Source organism: Pituophis catenifer, unplaced genomic scaffold (assembly GCF_029215685.1).
Source record: "Pituophis catenifer annectens isolate HBS135680 unplaced genomic scaffold, rPitCat1.0.hap2 SCAF_9, whole genome shotgun sequence".
In the NCBI taxonomy this organism is placed as follows: domain Eukaryota; kingdom Metazoa; phylum Chordata; class Lepidosauria; order Squamata; family Colubridae; genus Pituophis; species Pituophis catenifer.
The window spans coordinates 6347523-6374863 of record NW_027256889.1 but is presented as its reverse complement, the minus strand read 5'-3'; the positions used below and the strand labels follow the sequence as shown (position 1 = coordinate 6374863).

Sequence of the window (27341 nt, the reverse complement as noted above, 5' to 3'; positions counted from 1 at the left end):
AGTTGAAATCCACAAGTCTTAATATTGCCAAGTTTGGAGACCCATGGTCTAAAATTTAGACAGTCGGTGACTCCAGAATGGAGACACATCCTATCTCCTGAGGGAGGGGGCTCATTCAATCTCTTCCAATCTAATCAACTCTTGGGTTGATATTGTTGGTTACTCTCCTTTTCTCCTTTTCTCTCCTTGCAGCTGGGAAAGAGGAGTCCTTGGTGACTTTCAAAGGCTGTGCTTCCCCTGCCATGTGCCAGAGCTCTCTCTTGGAATTGGTGCAAGAGCTGGAAGATGCTGACATCCTCTGTTGCCAAGGGAATCTCTGCAACAACCGCATCGTAGATGGTGTGATCACGGAATCCCGAGTCCCTGCTGACAGCCCCGAAAACATTGAAGATGTAGGATGTGTCACATTTGAGCCCAAGCCATCTAAGCCCATACCCACATCTGATTGCTTCTATTCAGATGAGGTGGAAGATGGTATGATGGTGGTGGTGGACTCAACTCACGGTGAGGTCCCATCTCCTGGAAACCACACTGCTGAGGAGACTGTCTACGTGGTTGATGAAAATGAAACGAGTGAGAATTTGGTCAACGAAAGCAGTGCCCGACCTTCATCCCATCATGTCCACACCTTTGTAGATGGGAAACCATATGAGGAGAATCTTTCTGGAAATTCTTCTGAAAGTAGAGAAACGTCTTCTTCTACAGGTGATTCAAACACCGAACATGATTCTTCAGGCAGTTCCTCGGCTATAACAAACCTGGGGACAAGCAATGTGACTTCTTCTGGTAACCATGGTGGTGTGGCTCTCCTGATACCTTTCATCGTTTCCAAGAGAAACAGGACTACCTCTCCAACCACGTCCTCCCCCAAAGAGGTTTTGCCAGCTTCTAGCAATGATAAGGACATAGCAAGCAATAAATGTGAGTCGGAAGAGAAGTGCCTCGCCGCTGGGGGACACTTCGTAGCCACCAATGAAGAGGATCACGGAGGTTCTCCTTCCAGGCACCCTCCATCTTCTTCTCATGGAAGTGGAACTCCAGTAAACACCTCCAGCTCTGCTGAAGACACTCCCAACGTTGGTAACTTTCTCAGAGAAGGAAGCAACCAGGAATCAGAATCCTATTCCTCATCCACTGAAAACACACGTAATGTTTCGGTTTTAGCCGTAGAAGAACATGGACCTCCGCATTTTCCTGCCACCAATATCTCAGAAAACACCAACGTTGAGCGTGGCCATGGAACACCTGGAGGTGAAAACTTCATTGTTGATAATAGTATTCCTGTATCAATCCCCGCCAGCCGTAATGCAACTTCAGATGGCCTGGCCAGCAATGTTCTTCCCAGAAATCCGATTGCCTCTGTAGATAACAGCTCTTTCATCGTAGAAGACAAGACCGGAGCAAATGTTTCTTTAGCAGCAAACATCAACGTGTCCGACTCCATCCACGATCCCGGAATGGGCCTTGTTGCAGCACTTATTACATCCCGTCCCAAAACCATGACTCCGTGCAACCAGTGCGAAAACCCACTTAACGCGAACCTGATGATTTCATCCGGAGCAGCAGCAGGAGAAGAAGCTATGAGGAACGCTAGCACCCCGTTATTCAGCAATCCTAAAAGTCCAGAACGCAACACAGCAGGAAAAGAGCAAGCCAATAGTGGAGCTCTCGGCCTCACCACAAATTTGGGGCTCTTCTCCCTCGCTTTTTTGTTAGCTGCCCTTACTTAGCTTGTTGTGACGGAGGAGGAAAGCGCATTCATTGGAAGGGTGACTCAGCTGTCTGGATTTTATCCCAATCCGCTTCAAAAAAGAAAAAAGAAAAAAAAAGAACATGGGAACTTGGTGGTCCGCGCATCCACAGCGTTTACAAAAGAGGAAGGGTGACATTTGCAAATGAGACGCTAGATTAAAATTTGGCAAACTTCTGTTTTGTACAAGGGAATGTGTGCATTTTTATACATGTGCAGGAGAGAATGTATCGTATAAAAACATATAAAGGCATGGCATTTTGCCCCCTGCTGTAAAGAACGGTATTGCTTCGTAAACCTTGGGTGCTGTGTAGGGTTGAGCGCACATATTCAGTTAGATTTGACTCAAAGGGGTTAAGGAATTGGGAACTTGATCTTGACTCTGTGTTAATTCAATTTCAGATGTTTCTGTGGGAACCTGGATGCTCGCCGAGCTTCCTTGTTTTCTTGCAGACGTTTCATTGCAGGTAACATCGGTAACATCACCAGTGCAGTGATGCTTCTCCACATACAATGCACGTTTCTGCATAGACACCGAAACAGCTTTTTTTCCCCCCTTATCAAATAAACCCATTTATTTGCCGTGGTGGTACAGTGGTTGCAGACTTCAAATCCCGGAATTCTGGGATTTGAAGTCTGCAAGTCTTAAAGTTGCAAGGTTGGACATTCCAGCTCTAAACAGGGACAAGCATTATGATGTTCTCCGTGCTTGGCAAATATGGAAGTTGTAGTCCAACACATCAGAAAGGAGGCAGGCCGAAAAAGCCTGCCTGAGTTCTTAACCACGACTCTATGAAAGCCTTGTAAGCCTATTTCTGACATGCCCTTATTGCGCCATACTCTTTGCTCATCCTCGGTTGACTTTTGACTGGTGTTGTGTAAAAAAAGGATGCTCAGAGATCTTTGCTTAACCAAATAAGGCCAACATAAATAAAGGGTTTTAGAAAGACAGAAACGGTTGCTTTGTTTTTGTTTTTCCCTTCTGTTTCCCTCGGACGGGACGTTTCAAGCTCTACATATCTTCACAAAATGGCGCAATGATCCTACCACATCACAAACATGACTCGGTCATCTTGTTTTTCTGTCTTGTCCCCATGAAATGTCCTTTGTCCAAGAGCAGATCTAAGGTCAGAGATGCCAAGATGGTGGTGGGATGGGTGTGTGAAGGACATGACAAAATCAGTGGTGGGATTCAAATTTTTTTATTACTGGTTCTGTGGGTGTGGCTTGAAGGGCGTGGCGTTGCTTGGTGGGCATGGCAGGGGAAGGTACTGTAAAATCTCCATTCCCACCCCACTCCAGGAGAAGGTACTGTAAAATCTCCATTCCCACCCCACTCCAGGGGAAGGATATTGTAAAATCTCCATTCCCACCCCACTCCAGGAGAAGGTACTGTAAAATCTCCATTCCCACCCCACTCCAGGAGAAGGTACTGTAAAATCTCCATTCCCACCCCACTCCAGGGGAAGGATATTGTAAAATCTCCATTCCCACCCCACTCCAGGGGAAGGATATTGTAAAATCTCCATTCCCACCCCACTCCAGGGGAAGGATATTGTAAAATCTCCATTCCCACTCCACTCCAGGGGAAGGATATTGCAAAATCTCCATTCCCACCCCACTCCAGGGGAAAGATATTGTAAAATCTCCATGCCCAACCCACTCCAGGGGAAAGATATTGTAAAATCTCCATTCCCAACCCACTCCAGGGGAAGGTTACTGCAAAATCCCCATTTCCTCCCGATCAGCTGGGACTCGGGAGGCAGTGAATAGATGAGGGTGGGGCCAGTCCAGTAGTGAGTTCCATTTACCTTCGCTACCGGTTCGGAACTGGGAGTGCGGGTGCGGTGCATGCGTAGAGCATCCATGATGACGTCCGGGCTGGTGGGCGGAGCCTCCTGCCGCCACCACTACCAGTTCGCCAGAACCAGGCGAACCGGTAGAAATCCACCACTGGGCCAGTCAGAGGTGGTATTTACCGGTTCTCCGAACTACTCAAAATTTCCGCTACCGGTTCTCCAGAACTGGTCAGAACCTGCTGAAACCTCTGGACAAAATGAGAGACATGAGAAAAGCAGTGTCCTACCAGCCCATCTCCTCAAAGAATACTTCACAGCTGACAGGCATTTTGTCATTGCAAGGAACTTTCCATGTGTTCACCAGGGGTTTCCACAGGAACAGTGTCCAAAAACTCAAAAGAGTAAATACAATTGTGGGATTGGAACTTTTCATTGCTATCTTGATTTTGTGGGCTCCATCTCTGCAGACCTTCCTGCCTATGTACCTGTACAGAATAACAAGAGTTGGTAGGGATCTTGGAGGTCTTTTACTGCAATCTTCTGCTCAAGCAAAAAACCCTATATTATTTCAGACAAATGATTGCCCAATCTCTTCTTAAAAACTTCCAGTGTTGGAGCATTCACAACTTCTGGAGCCAAGTCGTTCCACTGATTAATTGTTCTAACTGTCAGGAAATTTCTCCTTAGTTCTAGGTTGCTTCTCTCAATTAGTTTCCATCCATTGCTTCTTCTCCTGCCTTCAGGTGCTTTGGAGAATAGGTTGACCCTCTCTCCTCCTTCTTTGTGGCAGATCTTAGATACTGGAACACTGCTATCATGTCACTCCTTACAGTTCCCAGCATTAAACTAGACATACCCAATTCCTTCATATTTTTCTTCCTATTTTTAGCCTCCAGTCCCCTAATCATCTTTATTGCTCTTCTCGGCACTCTTTCTAGATCCTCAACATCTTTTTTATATCGTGGCGACCAAAACTGGATGCAATATTCCAAGTTGTGATCTTACCAGGGCATTGTGAAATGGCACTAACACTTCATGTGATCTTGATTCTATCCCTCTGTTAATGCAGAGGGATTTTCTCTTTTTCTATGCAGAAATGATTGAGGAATGCCATGCTGCCAAAACTCAGCTGAAATAGGTAGAATAAAAGTTGTTCTATCTTAAGATTTTTTTCCCCCAATTCAGAATAGAAATGGAAGGCACCTTGGAGGTTGTCTAGTCCAGCCCCCTGATCCAGCAAGAGACCCTGTATCATTTCAGACAAGTAGCTGTCCAGTTTCTTCTTAAAAACCTCTAGTGATGAAGCACCCACTATTTCTGGTGGCAAGCTGTTCCAGTGGTTAATTCTCCTCACTGTTAGGAAGTTTCTCCTTAATTCCAGGTTGCTTCTCTCCTTGGTTAGTTCCAAGGAAAAGTTTCAAAGAGTTTCAAGTAAGTTGAATAATTTTATCCAACTGAACTCCTTCTTGCAATCAGGCCCAGCTAGGAGGAAGAATTTGATTTTTAAAAAATCCGCTAGTAGCAATGGCAATTCTTTAAATTCCTGATTAAGTGAAGAGGGGATGAAACATTTCTGCACCCACCTGTATGATGGCCTGATTCCAAGTCACATACCTGGGATAATCCAGCTCAACATCACGGCCCATCCCAGTGACTGGAAAACTTGGAATGTGACTTGCAAACTAAAGGGCTGATTCAGAGAATCACCAAATTATGGAACCTCAAGTTTGCAAGGAATTATTTCAGGCTGTTGGCTCTGAAGTCCTGGTGTTTGCAGGAATTCAAATCCAGCCATCTCCAAGGAATTGCTAGCCAGGTATACTGATGCAGAAATACTGACAGTTCCCAAGGACTCGGAAACTTTTAAGCACCGCCGTATACTGTCTTCTAGCAGAATGTTTCTCAATCTTGACAACTTTAAGATGTGTGGACTTCAACTTTCACAATTGTTCAGCCATTCTGGGGCTCTGGAAGTTGAAGTCCACACATCCAGTGGTGGGATTCAGCCAGTTCGCACCACTTCGGGAGAACCGGTTGTTAACTTTCTGAGCAGTTTGGCAAACTGGTTGTTGGAAGAAATCATTAGGGCAGAGAACCGGTTGTTAAATTACTTGAATCCCACCACTGCACACATCTTATAGTTGCCGAGGTTGAGAAATACTGCAAATCTAGCAGGATCCAGTCCCTATTGTATTAATGCAGTAATAATGAAGAGATAAGTCATTTCTGTGATGACTGGAGGATCTGTGATGATTCTTGAAGAGCCTAATGAGACTCTAACCCAGGGGTATCAAACTCAATTTCATTGAGGGCCGCATCAGGGTTGTGTTTGACATCGGGGAGCGGAGTGGGCATGGCCAGGGTGAGCGTGGCCAGCTTGACGTCACTTGTGTCAAAGGCGCCTGTGGCGGCATGAGGGCTCTGCCAAAGAAAATGGGCTCCTGTTGTGGCCCGCCAGCTGCCAGCGGAGCTGACTGTAGACTCGGAAGATGAGGAGGTTGGTGAGGAACTTGGGCCAGCTCTGGAGTCTGGGGAACAGAGGTGGGTTTCAGCAGGTTCTGACAAGTTCTGGAGAACCGGTAGTGGAAATTTTGAGTAGTTCGGAGAACCGGTAAATACCACCTCTGACTGGCCCCTCCCCCATCTATTCTCTGCTTCCTGAGTCCCAGCTGAGGAAATGGGGATTTTGCAGTAACCTTCCCCTGGAATGGGGTGGGAATGGAGATTTTACAGTACCATTCCCCTGCCACACCCACCAAGCCATGCCCACCAAGCCACACCCACAGAACTGGTAGTAAAAAAATTTGAAACCCACCACTGCTGTGGAAGGGCTCTGATGGATGCTCTGCGTCAGATGAAGAGATAGAGCCAGGGCCGTCTGACATTTCCCAGCGGCTGCCTTTGGAGGCTGATATGAGTGAGGAGGAAGAACAGCTGGGGCCTGTTCCAGATGCACGTATGCGCAGAGCAGTTAGAAGAGGTGAACAACGGAGGACAAGGAGTTGACTCGGGAAGCAAAGCCAAACGTGGACGCTAAATGGCCCCTCCCTAGCTGGGGAATAAATAGAAGGAAAGGGGAGTGGTTGTCGTAGGAGACAACCGTTCGTATTTCTGAAGATTTTGCTCATTGTGTTTCATGCCACAAAGACTTGCTTGCCAGAACTTAATTTGCAGCCTTTCGGCTGGGAGCTCACAGCCTTGCAATTATCGCAAAGAACTGATAAGCTCTGTTACTGCAGTTAACTCCTTGAAGGACTCTTGCCTGGACTTTTCGGTGGGCGAATGCAATTAATTCACAAGAGGTAAATAAAGAGGGGTTTTCATGACAAGGAGTCTGTTTCTTGCTTCTCCTAAGGCTGGGTTAGAACAGCTCCCAAGCTCCGTTTTCGGCTGCAATGGCCTCCTGCAACTCTCTGCCAGCGAAAACAGATCTCGGGAGGGCTGCGTGGGGTCTCCCAAGCTCTGTTTTCACTGGTAGAGGCACTGCAGACCAATCCTTCACTGTTTCCAGGGCGGCCTCATGGGCCAGATCTAAGAACCTCACGGGCCGGATCTGGAGTTTGACACGCCTGCTCTAATTTGCACTTTTCGAGGATATGACAGTCCGTCTTAAAGTATGTTGCCCAGAACCTAACATAATATTCAAGATTGAAAATTGCCTGATTTGGAAACGATTTCTATTGATGGAGCATGACATTAAATTCGACAGTTATTTTTTAAACTACAACACATTCCTGTCTCATATCCTGTGTGTAATCAATTACAGCTGCCGGACCTTTTTTTCACTTCTGTTACTAAACTGTATTCTTTGTTCTCTTTTCTGTGTTTGATCTCTTTCCTAAGGCCAAACTTCCTCTCCGTTAAATTTCCTTCGTTTGTTTTCAACCACCGACAGTCATCTGGATTTTATTTCTGTCTTCCAACACATATTAGATATTTCACCTAACTCCACTTGCAAATTTGATTACCTCTCCCCTACCTCTCATCTAACTGCTAACAAAATCTATCCAAATCTTTAATGTTTACAAGGTGGGTTTTTTTTTAGAAGGGAGAATAGTCATAACCAGCACCCCATTAATTTCCTGGCACTCAGTGGGGTCGTGCAACATCTCAAACCATCATGGCTTGTTTAATCAAAGTCTTTAAATAGTCTTCAGTTGACTCCTTTAACATGTAAGTCAGAAGCCATGGTTTGTTGAATATAGTCACTGGCTTCACAAATAATACTAAGCCAGTGCAATACGTCTGTCTGTCTGTCTGTCTCTCCCTCTCTCCCTACTTACCTCCCTCCCTCCCTATCTATATTGTCTATCTAGTTATCATCTATCTCTAGATCATCTATCTCTATCCTATCTATCTATCTATCTATCTATCTATCTATCTATCTATCTATCATCTATTTATCATCTATCTCTCAATCATCTATATCTATCATCTATCTATCTCTCAAACATCTATATCGATCTATCAATCAATCATCTATTTATCTATCATCTCTCTCGATCATCTAGTTATTTATCTATATCTATCTATCTATCATCTATCATCTATTTATCTATCATCTATCTCTCAATCATCTATATCGATCTATCAATCAATCAATCATCTATTTATCTATCATCTATCTCTCGATCATCTATTTATTTATCTATATCTATCTATCATCTATTTATCTATCATCTATCAATCATCTATATCTATCTATCTCTCAAACATCTATATCGATCTATCTATCAATCAATCATCTATTTATCTATCATCTATCTCTCGATCATCTATTTATATCTATCTATCTATCTATCTATCTATCTATCTATCTATCTATCTAAGATAGAATAAAATATCTATTTTATTCTCAAGCAAGTGCCTCTTGATTCTTAGCTACCCAACAGAGCCACACTAAATTTGTGTACAAAATAGAGGCAGGGGAAGTACAAATCAAATGTAAGTTCATTTCATTACATTACCGAGAGTTTTCTGGCTAAGGAGCGCCTGGGTGGCATGTGTGACTCCTTCACGCTTCCCCGCACATTTCCTGTTCTCACAACAACTCTGAGAATGAGCAATGCTGAGATATTTATTTATTTGGCTGGCTGGGGGGCCTAGGGGATCCGATATGGATGGCTGGTTGTCCACATCTCAATAAATTAGACACACACACACCCATTGCTGGGTGGTGATATTTCCCCAAAGCAAAGATGCTTTTAAAAACAAAAGGGGAAAAAGAAGGAAGAGATGAGGTGAAGAATCGGCCATCAGTATAAACAAAGGTAGGGGCATCCTTTGTAGGGTTCCTTCCTCTTTCTTGTCCTCCCTCACTCACTCTTTTCCTCCCTCTGTTCCTTCTGTCCTTCCGTCCTTTTCCTTCCCTTCCCTTCTCTTTTCCTCCTTCCCTCTTTTCCTTCCTTCCTTCACTTCCATCCTCCCTCCCTCTTTTCCTCCCTCCCTTTTTTCCTCCCTCCCTCCTTCCCTCCCTTCTTTCCTTCCCTTCCATCCTTCCTCTTTTCCTCCCTTCCTTCCCTTCCATCCTCCCTCCCTTTTTTCCTCCCTCCCTCCTTCCCTCCCTTCCTTCTTTCCTTCCCTTCCATCCTTCCTCTTTTCCTCCTTCCCTCTTTTCCTCCCTCCCTCCCTCCCTATCTTTCCTTCCTTCCCTTCCCTTCCATCCTCCCTCCCTCTTTTCCTCCCTCCTTCCCTCCCTTCTTCCCTTCCCTTCCATCCTTCCCCTTTTCCTCCTTCCCTCTTTTCCTTCCTTCCTTCCCTTCCTTCCTCCCTCCCTCTTTTCCTCCCTCCCTCTTTTCCTCCCTCCCTCCCTTCCCATTATTTTCCTGCTACAATACTACCAAGCTCTTCTGCCAAATATCTGGCTGATGGCAAAGAGATTCTGTAGCCCCCATCCCTGGTGAGGTCCATCCAGGCCAGACTGACTCAGCATGACTGAAATCCTGTGAAGAAAGCGGTGGGGAGGGGAAGAGGAGTGTTAACAAATTCAAGATGAAATAACTTTCTACCGTTTCCTCTTCTTTTCTGGCAAACCAAACTAAGCGAGCACTTCCATTTATTCTTCTCCTGTAGGGATTTAATCTAACTTTGGTAAGAGGAAGCATTAAAATGCACTAGAGACGAAAACAGGTCATGCTGGGTGGATTCCAATCAATTGCATATATTGGATTGTTTTATTAATGTATATGGATTTCGGGAATTTATGGCTTTCCAGAAGTTGCTAAATTACAGTTCCCAGCATTCTTCGCCACCATTGGCTATAATGGCTGCAGATGGGAACTGTAGTTCTATAACTCTAGAGGGTCTCATTCTCTCTCTCTCTCTCTCTCTCTCTCTCACACACACACACACACACACACACACACACACAGAGAGAGAGAGAGAGAGACAGAGACAGACAGACAGACAGACTGTCTCTCTGTCTCTCTCCCCCCCCCTCTCTCTCACACGCACTCTCTCTCACTCTCACACACAGAGACAGAGTCTCTCTCTCTGTCCCCCTCTCGGTCTCTCTCTGTCTCCCTCTCTCTGTCTGTCTGTCTGTCTCTCTCTCTCTCTCTGTCTCTCTCTGTGTGTGTCTCTGTCTCTCTCCCTCCTCTCCTTCTTATCATTTAAAAAATGCTGCTTTATATCAAGAACCTTAAAAGTTCATCATTAAATTTTACAAGAGATACAGGAAATCCAAGGACATCCTTATGCTTAGCAGTGCAACCCTCATCATCATTCTTTTCCACTGGAACTTCCGGTCAGGATTGGTGAGCATCTGGATCCCATCAGGCTGCTAACTTCAGACAATTTCCCACTCTAACCCTTTGGTCCTGGCCACAAATGGGAATCTTCGAACTGCAAAAAGAGATCTTTGGGCCTAGAAAGCAAGTCTTGAGAAAGTTAAAAAATTTTCCATTTTGCTCCCCGCACAAAGCTTTTCCTTGGATGGCACTTTATTTCTACTACGAGAATCCCATGGCAGACACCAGGGCTCCATAATGTTCAATGGTTTTACTGTTTTTTTCATGCAACCTCTAGTACTTGTTTCCCCCTGCCCCCTCTCATTATTATTTTTAATAATAAGAGATGCCACTGGTGAAATCCAGCAGGATCTGACAGGTTCTGAAGAACCTGTAGCGGAAATTTTGAGTACTTCGGAGAACCGGCAAATACCACCTCGGGCTGGCCCCAAAGTGGGGAGGGAATGGAGATTTTGCAGCATCTTTCCCCAAGGAGTGGGGAGGGAATGGGGATTTTGCAGTATCCTCCCCCTGGAGTGGGGTGGGAATGGGGATTTTGCAATATCCTTCCCCCAGGAGTGGGGTGGGAATGGGGATTTTACAGTATCCTTCCCCCAGGAATGGGGTGGGAATGGGGATTTTACAGTATCCTTCCCTTGCCATGCCCACCAAGCCACACCCACAGAACCGGTACTAAAAAAAAAAATTGAATTTCACCACTGAGAGATGCCATAAACCTCATGAGAAAAATCAATGGAACCAAAATATTTAAAAAAAGGCATTGCATGCTACAAACAAATAAATACGTCTTACGAAATATTGACGTAGAAGAAATGAAACAAAATGTTCGTCTCTCTTCTGTTATTCAGTCTTGCATTATGTAAGATAATGGATAGATTTGTGTGTGTGTGCTTGTGTGTGCGTTGCAAATACAGCAATATATGAAAAATGCTTAGATCACTTCCCCCGTTTTTCAGGCCAACTGAGTTTGAATCATGGCTGATTAAGGGCTTCCTTTTAGCCAATGCTAAAATCTAACCACAGGTGCTAAGATTTAAACCAAAATGTTCTTCATGGACTTCAGGGGAGAAAAAAACTCTATAACCCTCCCCTATTCCTTCCAACAACAGCTTTTGCAAAATGCTGGATAAATAAGTAAATTTTGAACGCCTCCTAAACAATAGTCGGGATTACAGGCAATCCTCAATTTAACAATCATTCATTTAACAACTATTCAAACTTAGGACATGGAAGAAAAAAAAAGCAATTTACAACCAATCCTCAAAGACTCAAAAATTCCCTTTTTACAACCCTGTAATTCCTTCATTCAGGGTGAGAATCAGGAAAACTAGATGGAGCTGAACATTTACTGGCCAGATGCCCTTCCTGATGCCACATGGAGTTCACAATAGATATTTTTTTCTTCGTGTGCTAGGAGAGAGAGAAACATCTAACCACTACCTAGGATTGAACTAGGGGTGAAATGCTCCCGGTTCGGACCGGATCGCCTGATCCGGTAGCGATGGCAGCGGGTGGTTCAGAGAACCGGTAGCAAAAATCCCTTCCCCCCCCCCCCCCCGCCATGCCCAGCTGAGCCACACGATCATCAGAGGCTTTTTAAAAAAATTTAAAAGCATTTTTTCTACAACCTCTTCGGCCGAAAAAATGCTTTTAAAAGAAAAAAAAAAAAGACTCTGATGATCCTGCGGCTCTCAGTTGGGATCGTCAGAGGCTTTTAAAAGCATTTTTTCTACAACCTCTTCAGCAGAAGAGGTTGCAGGAAAAAAATGCTTTTAAAAGCCTCTGACGATCAGGCAACTCAGCTGGGATCGTCAGAAGCTTTTAAAAGCATCTTTTTAGATGCTTTTTTCTGCCGAAGAGGTTGTAGAGAAAATGGTTTTAAAAGTAAAAAAAAAAAAAAAAAAAGTTGGCCATGCCCACCCAGTCACATTACCCACCACCACCAATCCACGCCCACAGAACCAGTAGTAATAAACTTTACATTTCACCACTGGATTGAACTCTCAACCTTCTGAGTGGGAGGCAAGAGTCTTCACCACTGGGTCACCACACTACTCAGATCCAAAGACTCAAAGAGATTCTTATATTCTTCACTGCAGTTGCTACACATACACACATAATTTTTTTATTAAAATGTTTTAAAAGAAAAAAAGAAAAAAAAATGAATACAGGCTAATAAAAAGTATGGGAGAAAAAAGAGAAAGAAAGAAAGCAAAAAGTTAATTCAAAATGCAAAAAATGTGATGAAAAGAAAGGGGAAAAAAAAAGAGCTTTCCTCTTTCCTGCACACATCTATCTGCCTTCAAGTATAAATTCCTGGCCTCTGGGCATGTCAAGAGGCTGAGTCAGAGGCTCTTTTGCCACACCGGATTTAGAATCTGAGACAGCTCACCTTTTCTCAGGAAGACGGTGGGTCAGAAGGATGCCGTTATTAAAGTTTAAAACATTTATTTATTTAGAACTCAAACAACGTGGCTCCGGGTGGCGTAAAACAGCACGAAATGAATTTTTTTTTAAAAAAAAATTAAAATAATATAAAATTAAAAAACAAAAAATAAAATTAAAAAAACAAATAAAAATGACAAAATAAAAACAAAGGAAACTGCTTAGCACTAAAGCAAAAAGCATGCAGGGCAAGTAAGATCTTTCCATCTCAGGTAAGGAGGGAGAGAAATCCTGCCTTTTGCACATGCTCTATAGAACCCTGGTTGTGGTATGCAGTTTTTAGCATACTAAGGCCGTGTTTCTCAGGATACTTGAAGTTCAACTCCCAGAATTCCCCACCCAGCACCTCCAGAATTCTAGGGAGGTATTTTGTCACCTGAGGAGACAGCCCAGAGGTGGGTTGTTCCCGGTTCTGTTCCCGGTTCTATAGAACCGGTAGTAAAAGTGGCAGGAGGCTCCGCCCACCCGCCCGGATGTCTTAACTGACGATCTGCGCATGTGCAGAAGCACGCGCGCTCCCGTTGCAAACCGGTAGTAAAGGTTAAGTAGAACCCACCCCTGAGAGAGCCAACTTTCTAAAGCACAAAAATTACCACACACACACACATACACAATTTGTGGCGCCTCAACTTATGGCTCTACCCTAAAATTAGCAACATGGGGCTGGTCAGTTGAGTTTTGTGCACTCTGCAAAAGAGGATTTGATGAGCTTGTAGTTCAAGATATCATGTGAGCGGAGCCTTAGACAAGACCACAAGTGTGAACTTTGACAACCAACTCTTCCACAACCTCTTTGAAGTGTACAAAGCAATATCGAGGGCCACAGAAAACCCTGCTCAGTGCCCAATGCTAATCTTTCATTTAAGCCATGGGTGAAATCCAGCAGGTTCTGACAGGTTCTGGAGAACCGGTAGCGGAAATTTTGAGTAGTTCAGAGAACCGGCAAATACCACCTCTGGCTGGCCCCAGAGTGGGGAGGGAATGGGGATTTTGCAATATCCTTCCCCCAGGAGTGGGGAAGGAATGAGGATTTTGCAGTATCCTTCCCCTGCCACGCCCACCAAGCCACACCCACAGAACCGGTAGTAAAAAAAACTGAATTTCACCACTGGTTTAAGCTGTTGTTTAATATCCTTTTTTAAAATGGCAATTGTGATCTCCCGAATGAGTTTCGCTCTGGAGTTTTCAAACCACTTCACCAGGAGTCTTCAAACTTGGCCATTTTTAAGACTTGTGTGGATTTTAACTCCTGGCTGGGAAATTCTGGGAGATCTTGAAATTGACCTGAGATATACAGGTAATACTTTAGACCAGGGGTCTCCAACCTTGGCAACTTTATGCCTGGCGGACTTCAACTCCCAGAATTCCCCAGCCAGCTTTGCTGGAATTCTGGGAGTTGAAGTCCTCCAAGCTTAAAGTTACCAAGGTTGGAAAGCACTGCTTTAGACCACAATCAACTCCGTGGAGTCCCCCATTCCTGATGCAAATATTTAAGGAGTGAAACTTGCATTATGCTCTTATGAGAGCCAGCTTGGTCTCTAATGCAAGGCTCTCCAAACTTGGCAACTTATGGTAGTTTTTTTGGTTTTCTTATTAAAGCTCTATGACAGATCAAATGGGAAAGCAGGAATGTTGGATAATGATCCCTCTGTGCAAATAAAAATAATTTAAAGAATTATGAAAATAAAGGGTTGAAGGAATGAAGTGATGATTTTCCAAATTTTGTTACTGGCCATGGAATCCATTTTTAATAGTGCAATTGACCAAGTTGTGGGCAGTTGGCAGAGGATACAAGGCCACAGGGCCAGATGTTTGCATCTCCATTGCACCCAGAGAGGGATTAAGGGAAGAAAGAGAAGTAAAGGGATGGACCCAAAAGGGCAGGCAAAACCAAGACTTGTGGACTTCAACTCCCAGAATTCCCCAGCCAGGAGTTGAAGTCCATAAGTCTTAAAAATTGCCAAGTCTGGAGATCTCCTCTGTCTTGTGGTTAAGGCAGTAGGCTAGAAACCCGGAGGCTGTGAGGTCTAATCCCCTGTTAGGCATGAAATCCTACTGGGTGGGTGACTTTATACAGATTATACAGATTAACAGAGTTGGAAGGGACCTTGTAGGTCATCTAGTCCAACCCCCGCCTAAGCAGGAGACCCTGCCCCATTTCTGACAGATGACAGTCCAGTCTCTTCTTAAAAGCCTCCAGGGATGAAGCTCCCACAACGTCCGAAGGCAACTTCTGTTCCATTGGTTGATTGTTCTCAGTGTCAGAAAATTTCTCCTTTATTTCCAGGTTTTGTTTTTATTTTATTTTTATTTTTTTGCTTTAATTTATATGCCGCCCTTCTCCGGAGACTCAGGGCGGCTTACAATGCGTTAAGCAATAGCCTTCATACTTTTGTATATTTATACAAAGTCAGCTTATTGCCCCCACAAACTGGGTCCTCATTTTACCTACCTCGAAAGGATGGAAGGCTGAGTCAACCTTGAGTCTGGTCAGATTTGAACTTGCAGTAGTTGCAAGCAGCAGATGTTAATAACAGTACTTTAGTCCACTGTACTACAGGCTCTTACTATTCAGTAAGATTCAAGTTGAATCTCTCCTTGTTCAGTTTCCATCCATTTGGGCCAGTTACTCTGTCTCTCAGCCCAGCCCATCTCACAGGGTTGTCGTTGTTGTTGTGGGGCAAATAGGAGGAAGAATGAACATCAGTGATGTTTGCCACCTTGAGTTATTTTTTCTAAAAAATAATAATAATAATAATAAAGGCAAGGGAATGAATAAACAAAGCGATGCGGGCATCATCAACATCGTGAAGAAATCCCAGTTTGCTGCCGACAGCTGTGTATTTTTAACACCCGCAAGTGCAAAACACGTTAAACAAACCCAGGGCAACAAATATTTGGCACCTGCTTTTAGAAGCTGCCAAGGTTGGGAAACACCGCACTGAGGACTAGCCGCTTCTGCAAGCAAGGACATTTCCAGCCTGTGTTTGCCCCCGAAAGCTGATGGGGCCGCGAAGCGAAGTTTTCATCACTTCCCCGTTCTTCCGGACTCCTTCATTCCGCCGCTGCTGCGTCACTCCGAAACTTCTCTAAAAAGAGGGACGTTTTTCTGCAAGTGATGCCCGGGGTGGAGTCAGGCTAGCTGGAGGAAGGGGGTGGCTATCAAACATAAGCAGGGCGCGAGAAGGAAGGAACCGCAGAGTCTCTCTCTCTTTTTTTCCTTCCTCCCCTTCGGGCTGCAAGAATTGCTCCAGGACCCACTCGCTTTGCGGATTACCAGCTCGCTCCTACGCCGCCGCCGCCGCCGCCGCCCCGGGTCTCGTTCAAGCATCCTGAATCCATGAATTGCTTCTGGACCGGCGTTTTGTTCTCCTTGGTGGTGACAGACGGTAAAAAGCGAAAAAGAAAGAGAGGGGGGAGGGAGAGGGAAGGTGGGTGGGAGAGAGAGAGAGAGAGGAGGGAGAGAGGAGGGATGAGAGACAGAAAGAGAGAGGAGAGAGATAGAGGAGAGAGAGAGAGAGAGAGAGAGAGAGAGAGAGAGAGAGAGAGAAAGAAAGAAAGAAAGAAAGAAAGAAAGAAAGAAAGAAAGAAAGAAAGAAAGAAAGAAAGAAAGAAAGAAAGAAACAAACAAACAGATGAGGGAGAGAGGGGGATGAGAGAGACAGACAGACAGACAGAGAGAAGGAGAGAGAGAGAGAAAGAGAAAGAAAGAGAAACAGAGATGAGGGAGAGAGAGGGATGAGAGAGAGACAGAGAGAGAGACAGAGAGAAAAAGAAAGAGAGAGAGAAGGAGAGAGAGAAAGAAAGTGAGTGAGAGAGAGAGAGAGAAAGAAAGAGAGAGAGGAGAGAGAGGGAGAGAGAAAGAAAAAAGAGAGAGAGAAAGAGAGGAGAGAGAGAGAGAAAAGAGAGAAAGAGAGAGAGAGAGAAAGAAAGAAACAGATGAGGGAGAGAGGGGGATGAGAGAGACAGACAGACAGAGAGAGAGAGAGAAGGAGAGAGAGAGAGAGAGAAAGAGAAAGAGAAACAGAGATGAGGGAGAGAGGGGGATGAGAGAGAGACAGTGAGATAAAGAGAGAGAGAAATAGAAAGAGAGAGGAAGGAGAGAGAGAAAGAAATTGAGTGAGTGAGAGAGAGAGAGAGAGAGAAAAAAGAAAGAGAGAAAGAAAGAAAGAAAGAAAGAAGGAAGGAAGGAAGGAAGGAAGGAAGGAAGGAAGGAAGGAAGGAAGGAAGGAAGGAAGGAAAAGGAAAAGGTGATGGTGGGATGTGAATGATTTTGTGTATTGTCTTTTGTGTAAAAAGGCTGTAGATGAAAGTCGCTCTTCAGATCTCTCAAATGAGTTTCGCTCTGGAGTTTTCAAAGTTTGCTTTTATGATTGGGGGGGGGGGCGGGGGGAGGGATGAATCGATCCAGCTGATTTCAGAGCATTTGGGAAGGAGGAGAGAAAAAAGTAGAATTGTAGTTTTCTCTATCCTTGTCTTTTTATTCTCAATAGGAAGGAGTGCCTAATGGTTACTGTTAAGAGTTTGGGCTGCAGAAATGCAGATGACCGCCAGAGGGCAGCGCAGAACTGGCACGTCTGAGTCTTGTAACTGCCCCCTAGCGGCTGTTGAGATTATGGCAGGCGAAAGAAAGGTTTTGTTTTCTAATCTGTTTCCTCTGTTTCACTTAACAACTGCAGCGGTCCCAATTGTAGCCGTAAACTGAGGATTTACCTATTGCACCCTGCTTTACTAATGACTTCCCTTTCTACTCCTTCTAATAGTTGCTGCCCTTCAGTGCTACTCCTGTAACGGGAACAGCGACTGCCGGGATACGGAGACGTGTAAAGAGCATCAGCAGATGTGCAAAACAACCGTCATGACCGTAATCAGTCGTAAGTTTTTGGGAGGGACAAAAGGGAGGGTGTGATAGGGGAAAGAGGGTGGGAGAGAAAGAGTGAATGGCCCATGGCTGATGGCTGATTCAGGCTGTATAGATCCGTGATGGCACGCGTGCCACAGAGCCTCACGTCGCCATTGCTACCAGTTCTCCGAACCACCTGCCACATTCACTACCGGATCACCCAATCCGGTCTAAACCGGGAGCATTTCACCCCTGATAGAATAGAAGGGAAGGGAAGGGAAGGGAAGGGAAGGAGGGAAGGGAAGGGAAGGGAAGGGAAGGGAAGGGAAGGGAAGGGAAGGGAAGGGAAGGGAGCCTGGATAGCTCTGCAGACTAAGCACTGTAATTTAACACCAGCTGTCTGCAATTACTGCAAGTTCAAATCTCCCCAGGCTCAAGGTTGAGTCAGCCTTCCATCCTTTCTAAGGTAGGTAAATTGAGGACCCAGTTTATGGGGGCAATAAGCTGACTTTGTATAAATATACAAAAGTATGAAGGCTATTGCTTAACGCATTGTAAGCCGCCCTGAGTCTCTGGAGAAGGGTGGCATATAAATCAAATTTTTAAAAAAGGGAAAGGTAGGGTAGGATAGAACAGAACAGAACAGAACAGAATAATTGAACTGAATTGAATTGAATTCTTTATTGGCCAAGTGTGATTAGATGCACAAGGAATTTGTTTCCGGTGTGTAAGCTCTCAGTGTACATACAACAATAGTGATAAGCAACAAAGTTAGAGTCCTAAGAAGATAAGGAGATGGGTAATAGGGAAGAGGAGAATAAAGAGGGGAATTCTGCCTTTTTTAGATAGTTTATTTATTTATTTTATTTATTTTATTCGGCTTATATAGTTTGACAGTGTTGTGGGAATTAGTTGTTTAGCAGAGTGATGGCATGGGGGGAAAAAAACTGTCCTTGTGACTAGTAGTCCTGACATGCAATGTCCTGTAGTGTCGTTTTTCACGTTGCCAAGTGAAGGATGGGAAAAATCCACATTTAAAACGGAGAGCCGATTTGTACGTATGAGCTCAGGAGCTTGCCCTGACTACCGTTGTGTCTCTGCCTTTCTCTTCCTCCGTTGTCCTGCAGGACCTAAGATCTCCACCTACTTCCTCAAGGGCTGTGATGTCAGTGGTAAGCCTAATAATTCCATCTCACACCTTCTGGGCCATCGGCTGGTGTTTTTGGCAGAAGAACATTGTGAAAACGATCTGTGCAACAGTGGAATACCCAAGGAAGTGCCCAGAGGTACATATTTGAGCGCATAGGAGTTTTATTCAGGGACTGATACCTACAGTAGTGGCCAAAATTGTGGAAACCCTTTGGAAAAAGTATATTTTTTAAAACTAGATAATAACACCACTTTTTTTTTTTTGGAGTAGTAGTACCATAAAATTATATATCAATGGAAAGATAATTTAATCAAGAATGTAATGCAATAACTTTTAGGAAGGGCTTGCTATTAGAATAGCAGTTACAGTAGAAAGAAGAAAAGTGAAACACGTAGGAAAAACGAGATATACAAAAATGATTACCGTAGAAAAAACGAGATATACAATGACCACGGAGACGTCTTCGGACAGCGCTGGCTCTTCGGCTTTGAAATGGAGATGAGCACCGCCCCCTAGAGTCAGGAACGACTAGCACATATGTGCAAGGGGAACCTTTAGTTCCATTCAGTTGCCCAGACTCTACCCCCGCAAGGGATTATGGGGTCGTTAAATGAAAATGATGATGATAGCATGTGTATATGTGTGTTATGTATGGATTTGGGTAGTTACATGCTTTCTCTTGAGAGCAGGCAACAGAATTTCATTTTTAATGTGGGCCAGTGTGTTCACACACAAAAACGTCAATAAAAGTTACCTATCTTATCTATAATAATACTGATTTAATATATGCAAACATACACAAAGACTCGTTCACTGTTTCAATGGTTTGCTGTTTTTTTCCTCGACAGTGAGGGATATGATCCGTGTCCGAGGCCATAATGAAAATCTCCTGAATTGCTACTCTTGTACAGCTGCTGATAACACTTGTAACAACCCCAGTCTCACACAGATGCGTTGTTTTTGGCCCCAGGACAGGTGCATAGATATCGCCTCCTTGACGGATACAGGAGGTGAGTCATTGCCTTCTTCTGATGTACAATTTTTTGGTCGCTTCTTCCCTCCGATGTCTTCGTTTCAGACAGGAAATCATGCATTTAACCTTCATTTCAAATCTTAGCCCTCAGAGCTCGCCGGGGTTAATTCAAGCATTGCGTGTTTGCCTATTAAACGTGTCTACAGATTTAACGAAATCTCTCGGTTTAAAAGAGGGATCAGAGGGGAGCCATTTTAAACCAATCCAATCCGTGTAGATTTAATACATAAATAAAATACACAGGGAGCCCTTGGGTTATAACCACAACAAAGCCCAATTTTTTTGTTGCTAAGCAAAATAGTTGTTAAGTGGATTTTATCCCATTTTACAACCTTTCTCCAGGGGTGGGCTTCAAAAATTTTAGCAAGGGGTTCTCTGCTTGGTTGCTGGGTGGGTGTGGCCATGGTGGGCATGGCCTGGTCGGCCTCCTGCAACATGGTGGGAGGGGCGTTTTTGCCCTCCCCGGGCTCCGGAGGCTTTCCTTGAGTCTCCGGGAGGTCAAAAACGGCCTACTCAGGCTCCGGAGGCCCTCTGGAGGCCAGAAACTGGCCCTTTTCTGGCCTTCCCAAACTTTTGGTAATTTTTTGCCCTCCCTGAGCCTCCACGCACACCCTGCACTTATCTGCATCCAAAACGGTCTGCGTGGGGACTTCTGGGAGGGGAGGGGGTGTTGAAGTCCACAAGTCTTAAAGTTGCCAAGGTTGGAGACCCCTGGTCTAAATCAATGTTTCTCAACCTCGGGCTCTTGACTGGGGAATTCTGGGAATTGAAGTCCATGCATCTTCAAGGGGCCAATGTGGAGAAATGCTGGTTCAAACACAGATGATACAAAATATATTTAAGCAGGATTCACCTTACCCGGAAAGCTACAAAACTGACCAAAATTAAAACTAACTTTGCATGTTTGTAAGTGGAGTTTGTTGTAATTAGCCAAATTAAAGGAATGGGCAAATATAGCTCAGGCAAAAATGTATTTAGAGATTTTTATGTGATGCTCCAATTTGTAGTAACTTCTAGAAAATTTCAATTTTCCAGTAGTTTAAAAGATGGCAAATGGTGCAGCATTCACCCCCCACCCACCCACTCACCCCACGAAATAAATACACTGTATATAATTAGCATTTAACTCCCCCATTCTCAGAATTGTGTGATGTCTACTAAGACGATGAAAAAACTCACAGCCAGCACTATTGTGCCGAATAATAAAGTCATTTTTTTTTTTGCCCTCTGAATGTGGGGATTAAAAATTAGCATTTTTCACTCCCCCGTTCTCAAAACTGTGGCGTTTTGTTTGGGCTGGATGGGTTCTAGTAAGAAGGTAAACCAACTCTCCCAGCTTTACTATGCAAAATAATACAGTCGCTATTATTATTTTTGCCATGAAAGGCGTGACAATTTTACATTTCAAATGTGATGGTTTACAGCAGTGGTTCTCAATTCACTATTCACTATTTTAAATTGCATGGATTTCAATTCCCAGAATTCCCCAGGCAGCACGTGGAATCTTTAGAAGATTCTCTTTGAATTCTAACAAATGATTAAGGGTCCCAAAGAGCTTTGATTTATGTGGGTTATATAGATTAATATCAGGGGTTAATTATTATTATTATTATTATTATTACTATTATTATTATCCTGAACCAGTAGTAAAAAAATGCTTTAAAAAAGTTTTTAAAAGGTTCCCACGATTACCGTTCCATGAGTTGTTCGATGACAATCAGCTGATTGTCACAGCTGATTATCGGAATCTTTTTTTAACTTCTTTTAGTTAAAAAATGCTTTAAAAAGTAAAAAAATGCTGGCCACACCCACCCAGTCACATGACTCCCCCCAAGCCATGCCCACCAAGCTATGCCCACCAAGCTATGCCACAGAACCGGTAGGGAATTTTTTTTAATTTCACCACTGATTAATATGTACTGCATTAAGAATTAAACCTGAGAATGGTTATAATAATTATTTATTTGACTCTGTGATTCCCCTGAAAAGATCTTGGGGTTCTCCAGAGTACACTTTGAGAAACCCTTGTCTAGAGCAGGGGTCTCCAACCTTGACAACTTTAAGACTTGTGGACTTCAACTCCCAGAATTCCTCAGCCAGCTGGCTGAGGAACTCTGGGAGTTGAAGTCCACAAGTCTTAAAATTGCCAAGGTTGGGGACCCCTGGACTAGAAGGTCCATCCCAGCTCTGTTATTCTGTTAGGGCAGTGTTTCTCAACCTTGGTAGCTTGAAGATGGGTGGACTTCAACTCCCAGAATCCCCCAGCCAGCAGCGCTGGCTGGGGGATTTTGGGAGTTGAAGTCCACCCATCTTCAAGCTACCAAGGTTGGGAAACGCTGTGTTAGGGGATCTCAACTCATGGAGCAGTGTTCCTCCTGGAGGCCAAAAACACATTTACACCATTGTTTTTCCATTCCATTGGTAGAATTATCCAAGGATCAAGAACGTATCAAAGGCTGTGGCCAGCTTTCCCACTGCCAGGATGCTCTGGGCTTCCAAAACCACAAGAGTTTCCACATGGTCAAGTGTTGTAACTCCAGCTTGTGTAACAATGATGTGCAAGGTAGGTCAACCACAACATTGTTTTAGAGTGGTAAAAAGAGGCCTGCAGAAAAAGAAAGAGTAGCACGTATAATAGGGCTCCCCAGATGTTAGTTCGAGGACCTTCGATCATGCTCAGTTCTCATTCATCTCCTGTGGGCTGGGCTTAGCCCCCTCTTGGCATGAAAGCCATGGTGAAATCACCCATCATAGCATCCTTTGCAGGGTGGCCTAATGATACATCTGAAGTCAAAGACATACAGACAAATTTTTATTTTATTTTATTTTATTTTATTTTATGTATTTTATTTTATTTTATTTTATTTTATTTTATTTTATTTTATTTTATTATTTTTATTTTATTTTACTTTATTTATTTTATTATTTTATTTTATTTTATTTTATTTTATTTTATTTTATTTTATTTTATTTTATTTTATTTTATTTTATTTATATGCCGCCCTATCTCCATAGGACTCAGGGCAGCTCACAACAATAAAATATCCGAATAAAAACATATTAAAATACATGTTAACTCCCCCCCACCACCGTCCAGGCTGAACAGCCATATCTTTAAGTCGCGGCGGAAGGTGTGGAGGTCAGGAGCCAACCGGAGCCCCAGAGGAAGTTGGTTCCAGAGGGTGGGAGCACCCACAGAGAAAGCTCTGCCTCCAGGGGTCGCCAGTCGACACTGTCGAGCCGACGGCACCCTGAGTAGGCCCTCCCTGTGAGAACGCACCGGGCGATGGGGAGCTGTTGCTGGTTGCAGATGGTCCGACAAATATCCTGGACCTAAGCCATGTAGGGCTTTATAGGTCATCACCAGCACCTTGAATCTCACCCGGAGGGCAACCGGCGACCAATGCAAGTCACGCAGGAGAGGTGTAACATGGGCGTATCGGGAACCACCCATCACGACCCGCGCGACTGCATTCTGTACCAGCTGAAGCCTCCGGATGGTCCTCAAGGGCAGCCCTAGGTAGAGAGCTTCAAATACCTGTGAATATCCATGCTTTCAATCTATGTGTCAGGGAACACCCCCAACGAAAGGAAACTCTGAGCTCCATTCTATTAGAGAGGTCATTATTGGCACATCTGGGAAAACCCGAATCTGAAAGCTTCTAGGTTTCCCCCACCCAACAGAAAGTCCAAGTCCCTGCCCAGCACCCACATGGTCCAATCAAAGCATTGTCCCAACTGGAGATGTCTCCCAGTCAAACCAGTGGTGGGTTTCTACCGGTTCTATCCAGTTCGGGCGAATTGATAGCGTCGGCAGCGGTGGGCGGTTTCGCCCAGCTACCCGGACGTCATCACGGATGCTCTGTGCGTGCTTGCGCGCGCTCACATTTGCGAACTGGTAGCAAAAGTAAGTGAAACCCACTACTGAGTCACACCCCTCCAGGTGCAGGGCAAGATGTCCTTGACTCTCTGAGAAAGGAATGTTATTATGACTATATATCACTCCTGTGCCATACAATCCCCCGCCCTCCCAGTTTCCCACAGCAGTTAATGTGGCAGGCCTGAAGGCCCAATGCAAAAGATGGCTTCCAGGCCTGAAACCATGCTTTTAAAAACAGTTTATACTATGGATTTTCCTGGTTGTGCTAGTTTCTTCTCCTTCTTCTATAAATCTTCCTGGGTGCACAGTCGCCAAATACCATATTGGAAGCGATGTTCAGGGGGAAAAAAACAACCCAGAATTACAGAGTTTCTAGGGTTGTTGTTGTTTTTCCTCGAAAACATTTCACTTCTCATCCAAGAGGCTCCTTCAGTTCTGGTGGGGAACGGAAGGATTTGCAAAGAATATAAATCCCTTTAACCAGTCAGTTAAAACCAAAGAAGCTTCTTGGATGAGAAGCAAAATGTTTTCAAATTAAAAAAAAAAAAAAAACACCAAGGAAATCCAGTTGTCCTTTGGAAAAACACCTTTGGGACAGGGTGTGTTGTGCATATACCCAACCAATTGTGTATATTCCATTATCACAGGCAGCAACCCAGGGATGGGTTCTACTTACCTTTGCTACCGGTTCACAACAGGATCGAGGGCTCGCGCTTGCTTCGCTCGCGTGCACGCTTTGCTTCTGCGCATACGCAGATCGCCGATGACGACATCCGGGGTGGTGGGCGGAGCCTCCTGCCGGTTTTACTACCGGTTCTTGCGAACCGGTCCGAACCGGGGGCAACCCACCACTGCAGCAGCCCTTTGCTTAATGCAGTAAGGAAACCAATTCACAGAGGTTGCTTCTCTTTGCAGATTACAAGCGGGCTCCCTTGCCCTTGAACGGGGTTACGTGCCACAGCTGCGAAGGAAACACCACTCACGGTTGTGCCCCGGATAACATCACAACGGTGCAATGCCGAGGCCCCATGGCTAAGTGCCTAGAAGCCTCAGGAATCCACAGTGAGTCACTTGTGAGAAATTCCTCTTGCGCTCTCTCTCTCTCTCTCTCTCTCTCTCTAACGTGCCTGAGGTGTTCTGAACTAGGCCTCCCAAGATCACGAAGCAGACTCCTCGTCCCGATTAAACCTCTTTTATTTAGGTTAAAGGGAAATTCCTCTCTAGCAAAGTCCCGGCAAACAGTCTTTTGTGAGATTTCACAACTACAGACCCTTTATCAGGCTTGGAGAGTTGCCAGGTCGATATCTTCCAAACGGCACTCTGTAGTAGCAGCAATTACTTGGCAAGAACTGAGGAACAGATCTTCGCCCTCATGAATTGAACTAACTGTCTACTGCAAAGTCCCCTCCCCTTCGCTCCTCTTTAGTCCCCATGGGAGGAGCCATTCACCATCCACCTGTGCCTTTACTCCTGAGTCGGCCCTTGTTCCTTAGCTGTTCCCTTCTCCTGGCAGCTCTGCGCATGTGCACATCGGGAACAGGCTCCAGATTTTCTTCTGCCCCACTGATATCCGACTCCGAAGGCAGCTGATAACTGTCGGAAGGCCCTGGTTCCCTCTCTGTCTCAGACGCAGAGCCCACATTAGACCCTTCCCCAGACTCCAGGACTGGCCCATGTTCCTCCCCAACCTCCTCACTCTCTGAGTCTGCCACCAGCTCTGCTGGCGGGCCACAACACAAGGAGAAAGATATGGAAATAAATCTACAGAAATTGTGAGCCCGCTTCAAATGGACTAAGAGTTTCAAGCTGGCTTCAGAGTTGGGTGGAAACTCTTGTCTTTCTCAATGATCCAGACCATCTCTTGGTAGATGAAGAGAATTTTCTCAATCTGCCAATTTATTAGAATGGTATTTGCCAGTGTTTCTTAACCTTGGCAACTTGAAGATATGTGGAATTCTGGGAGTTGAAGCCCACACATCTTCCACTTGCCAAGGTAAGGAAACCCTGGTGTAGGAAGTCCACCTTCCCTTAAGTTCTCAGAGCTGAGAGAGATGGTTGTCAGTCATATGCAATTCTGACAGAATCCATATATCTGTTCCTGTAACCATTGTATAACCATCTGAAGAGCAAAAATTCATGAGTTCCGTTCCGTTCAAGAGTTTAAAAGCCCCAAAAAGAGCATTTCTCAATCATGGCAACTTGGGTGGACTTTTAACATGCTAACTGCAGAATTCTGGGAGTTGAAGTCCATCCATCTTCAAGTTGGCCGGCTGGAGAATTCTGGGAGTTGAAGTCCATCCATCTTAAAGTTGGCCGGCTGGAGAATTCTGGGAGTTGAAGTCCATCCATCTTAAAGTTGGCCGGCTGGAAAATTCTGGGAGTTGAAGTCCATCCATCTTAAAGTTGGCTGGCTAGAGAATTCTGGGAGTTGAAGTCCATCCATCTTAAAGTCAGCCGGCTGGAGAATTCTGGAAGTTGAAGTCCATCCATCTTAAAATTGCCATGGTTGAGAAACGCACCCTAGAATAACGTCTGGCTATCTATATCCAACCAGTCCCATACTGGACAAAACTGGTTATGTAGCCTCTGCCTCCTTGTGGTCAGCAGAACTGGGGGCATGACTTAATGTAATATCTATCTTTCCCCTCGAGAGCTTAAGGGAAAATGAACTGTATGTACCATTCAGATACCTTCTGCTTCCTACATTATGTTGTAAGACTGCATCTTTCCACGCTACGGTCCAAGTGGGAAAGGAAGACTCAGTTGCTCTCTTGCTTTCTCCCTCATTCAGGCATCTCTGGGAACTATTCCATCGTCAAAGGTTGTGCATCCCCTTCTTGGTGCAACAGTCCCTACACTTCCATCTACAAGAACCTGGGCAGCGTAGAAACCCACTGCTGTACTGGTGATCTGTGCAACAGCTTGATCATCGATGGAAAGCTAAAACCATCTCCAAGGAGCCAAGCCAACCACCCCACCTTGGCCCACCATGCTATTATGTCAACGGGTCTCTTGCTTTTTATCGTTTTTCTCCTTTCTTGAGAAAGCTCCTGACCTCCAAGAGGAAGACGGATGCTTACTCCAGATCTGGACCAAGTAGGACTTAGAACTAGGACCTTTTCTACTTCTCCCCAATATTTAATGCAGCTGGGAATAAACAGAGAATTCCTGCTGAGAGCCCCTCCTTATGCAGGATTGTACACCTCACACCATTAAAGAGACCACAAGAATCCCTACAAAACCGGGGGTGAAGAAGAGACCGTTCTCGGGGACCAAAGAGTAGGTTTTCCAAGCACTCATGAGCCTCTCAATCTTCTCCCCTCCCTTTTTCAAAACGGTCATTAGCCAAGCTATCCATGCTTCCTTGAGGATATTTATTTTTCTTGACTATATGCAGGTAGTCCTCCGCTTACGACCACAACTGAAGCCAACGTCTCTGGTGCTAAGCGAGACATTTGTTAAGTGAGTTTTGCCCCGTTTTACAACTATTCTCCCTCTGCCTCTGAGCAATTTTGCCTCGTTGCAGCAAACAGCAAACAGCCTGCTTTACTTTCATTTTCGTTTTCAGCATAGCTTGATTAGCACAAGGGGAAAAAAAAATCTACTCCAGCAATTTTCTTCCTTGCAGCAAGCAGCAGAGCCCTGCGCAAAACAGCTGAGAGCAAAACAGCTGAGAGTCAGGAGGCCGATCC

The 27341-nt window shown here is 44.7% G+C and overlaps 1 protein-coding gene across 1 annotated transcript; it reads left to right on the top strand.

The window, feature by feature from the left end:
* The first annotated feature begins 15996 nt into the window (after positions 1 to 15996).
* PLAUR (plasminogen activator, urokinase receptor) lies at positions 15997 to 26824 on the top strand. The gene is made up of 7 exons (XM_070949970.1): positions 15997 to 16132; positions 17507 to 17617; positions 18714 to 18872; positions 19585 to 19746; positions 22195 to 22332; positions 24565 to 24711; positions 26441 to 26824. The coding sequence occupies exons 1-7, from the start codon at positions 16084 to 16086 to the stop codon at positions 26689 to 26691; spliced, it is 1017 nt and encodes a 338-aa protein (XP_070806071.1). The 5' UTR covers positions 15997 to 16083; the 3' UTR covers positions 26692 to 26824.
* Positions 26825 to 27341: the final 517 nt, after the last annotated feature.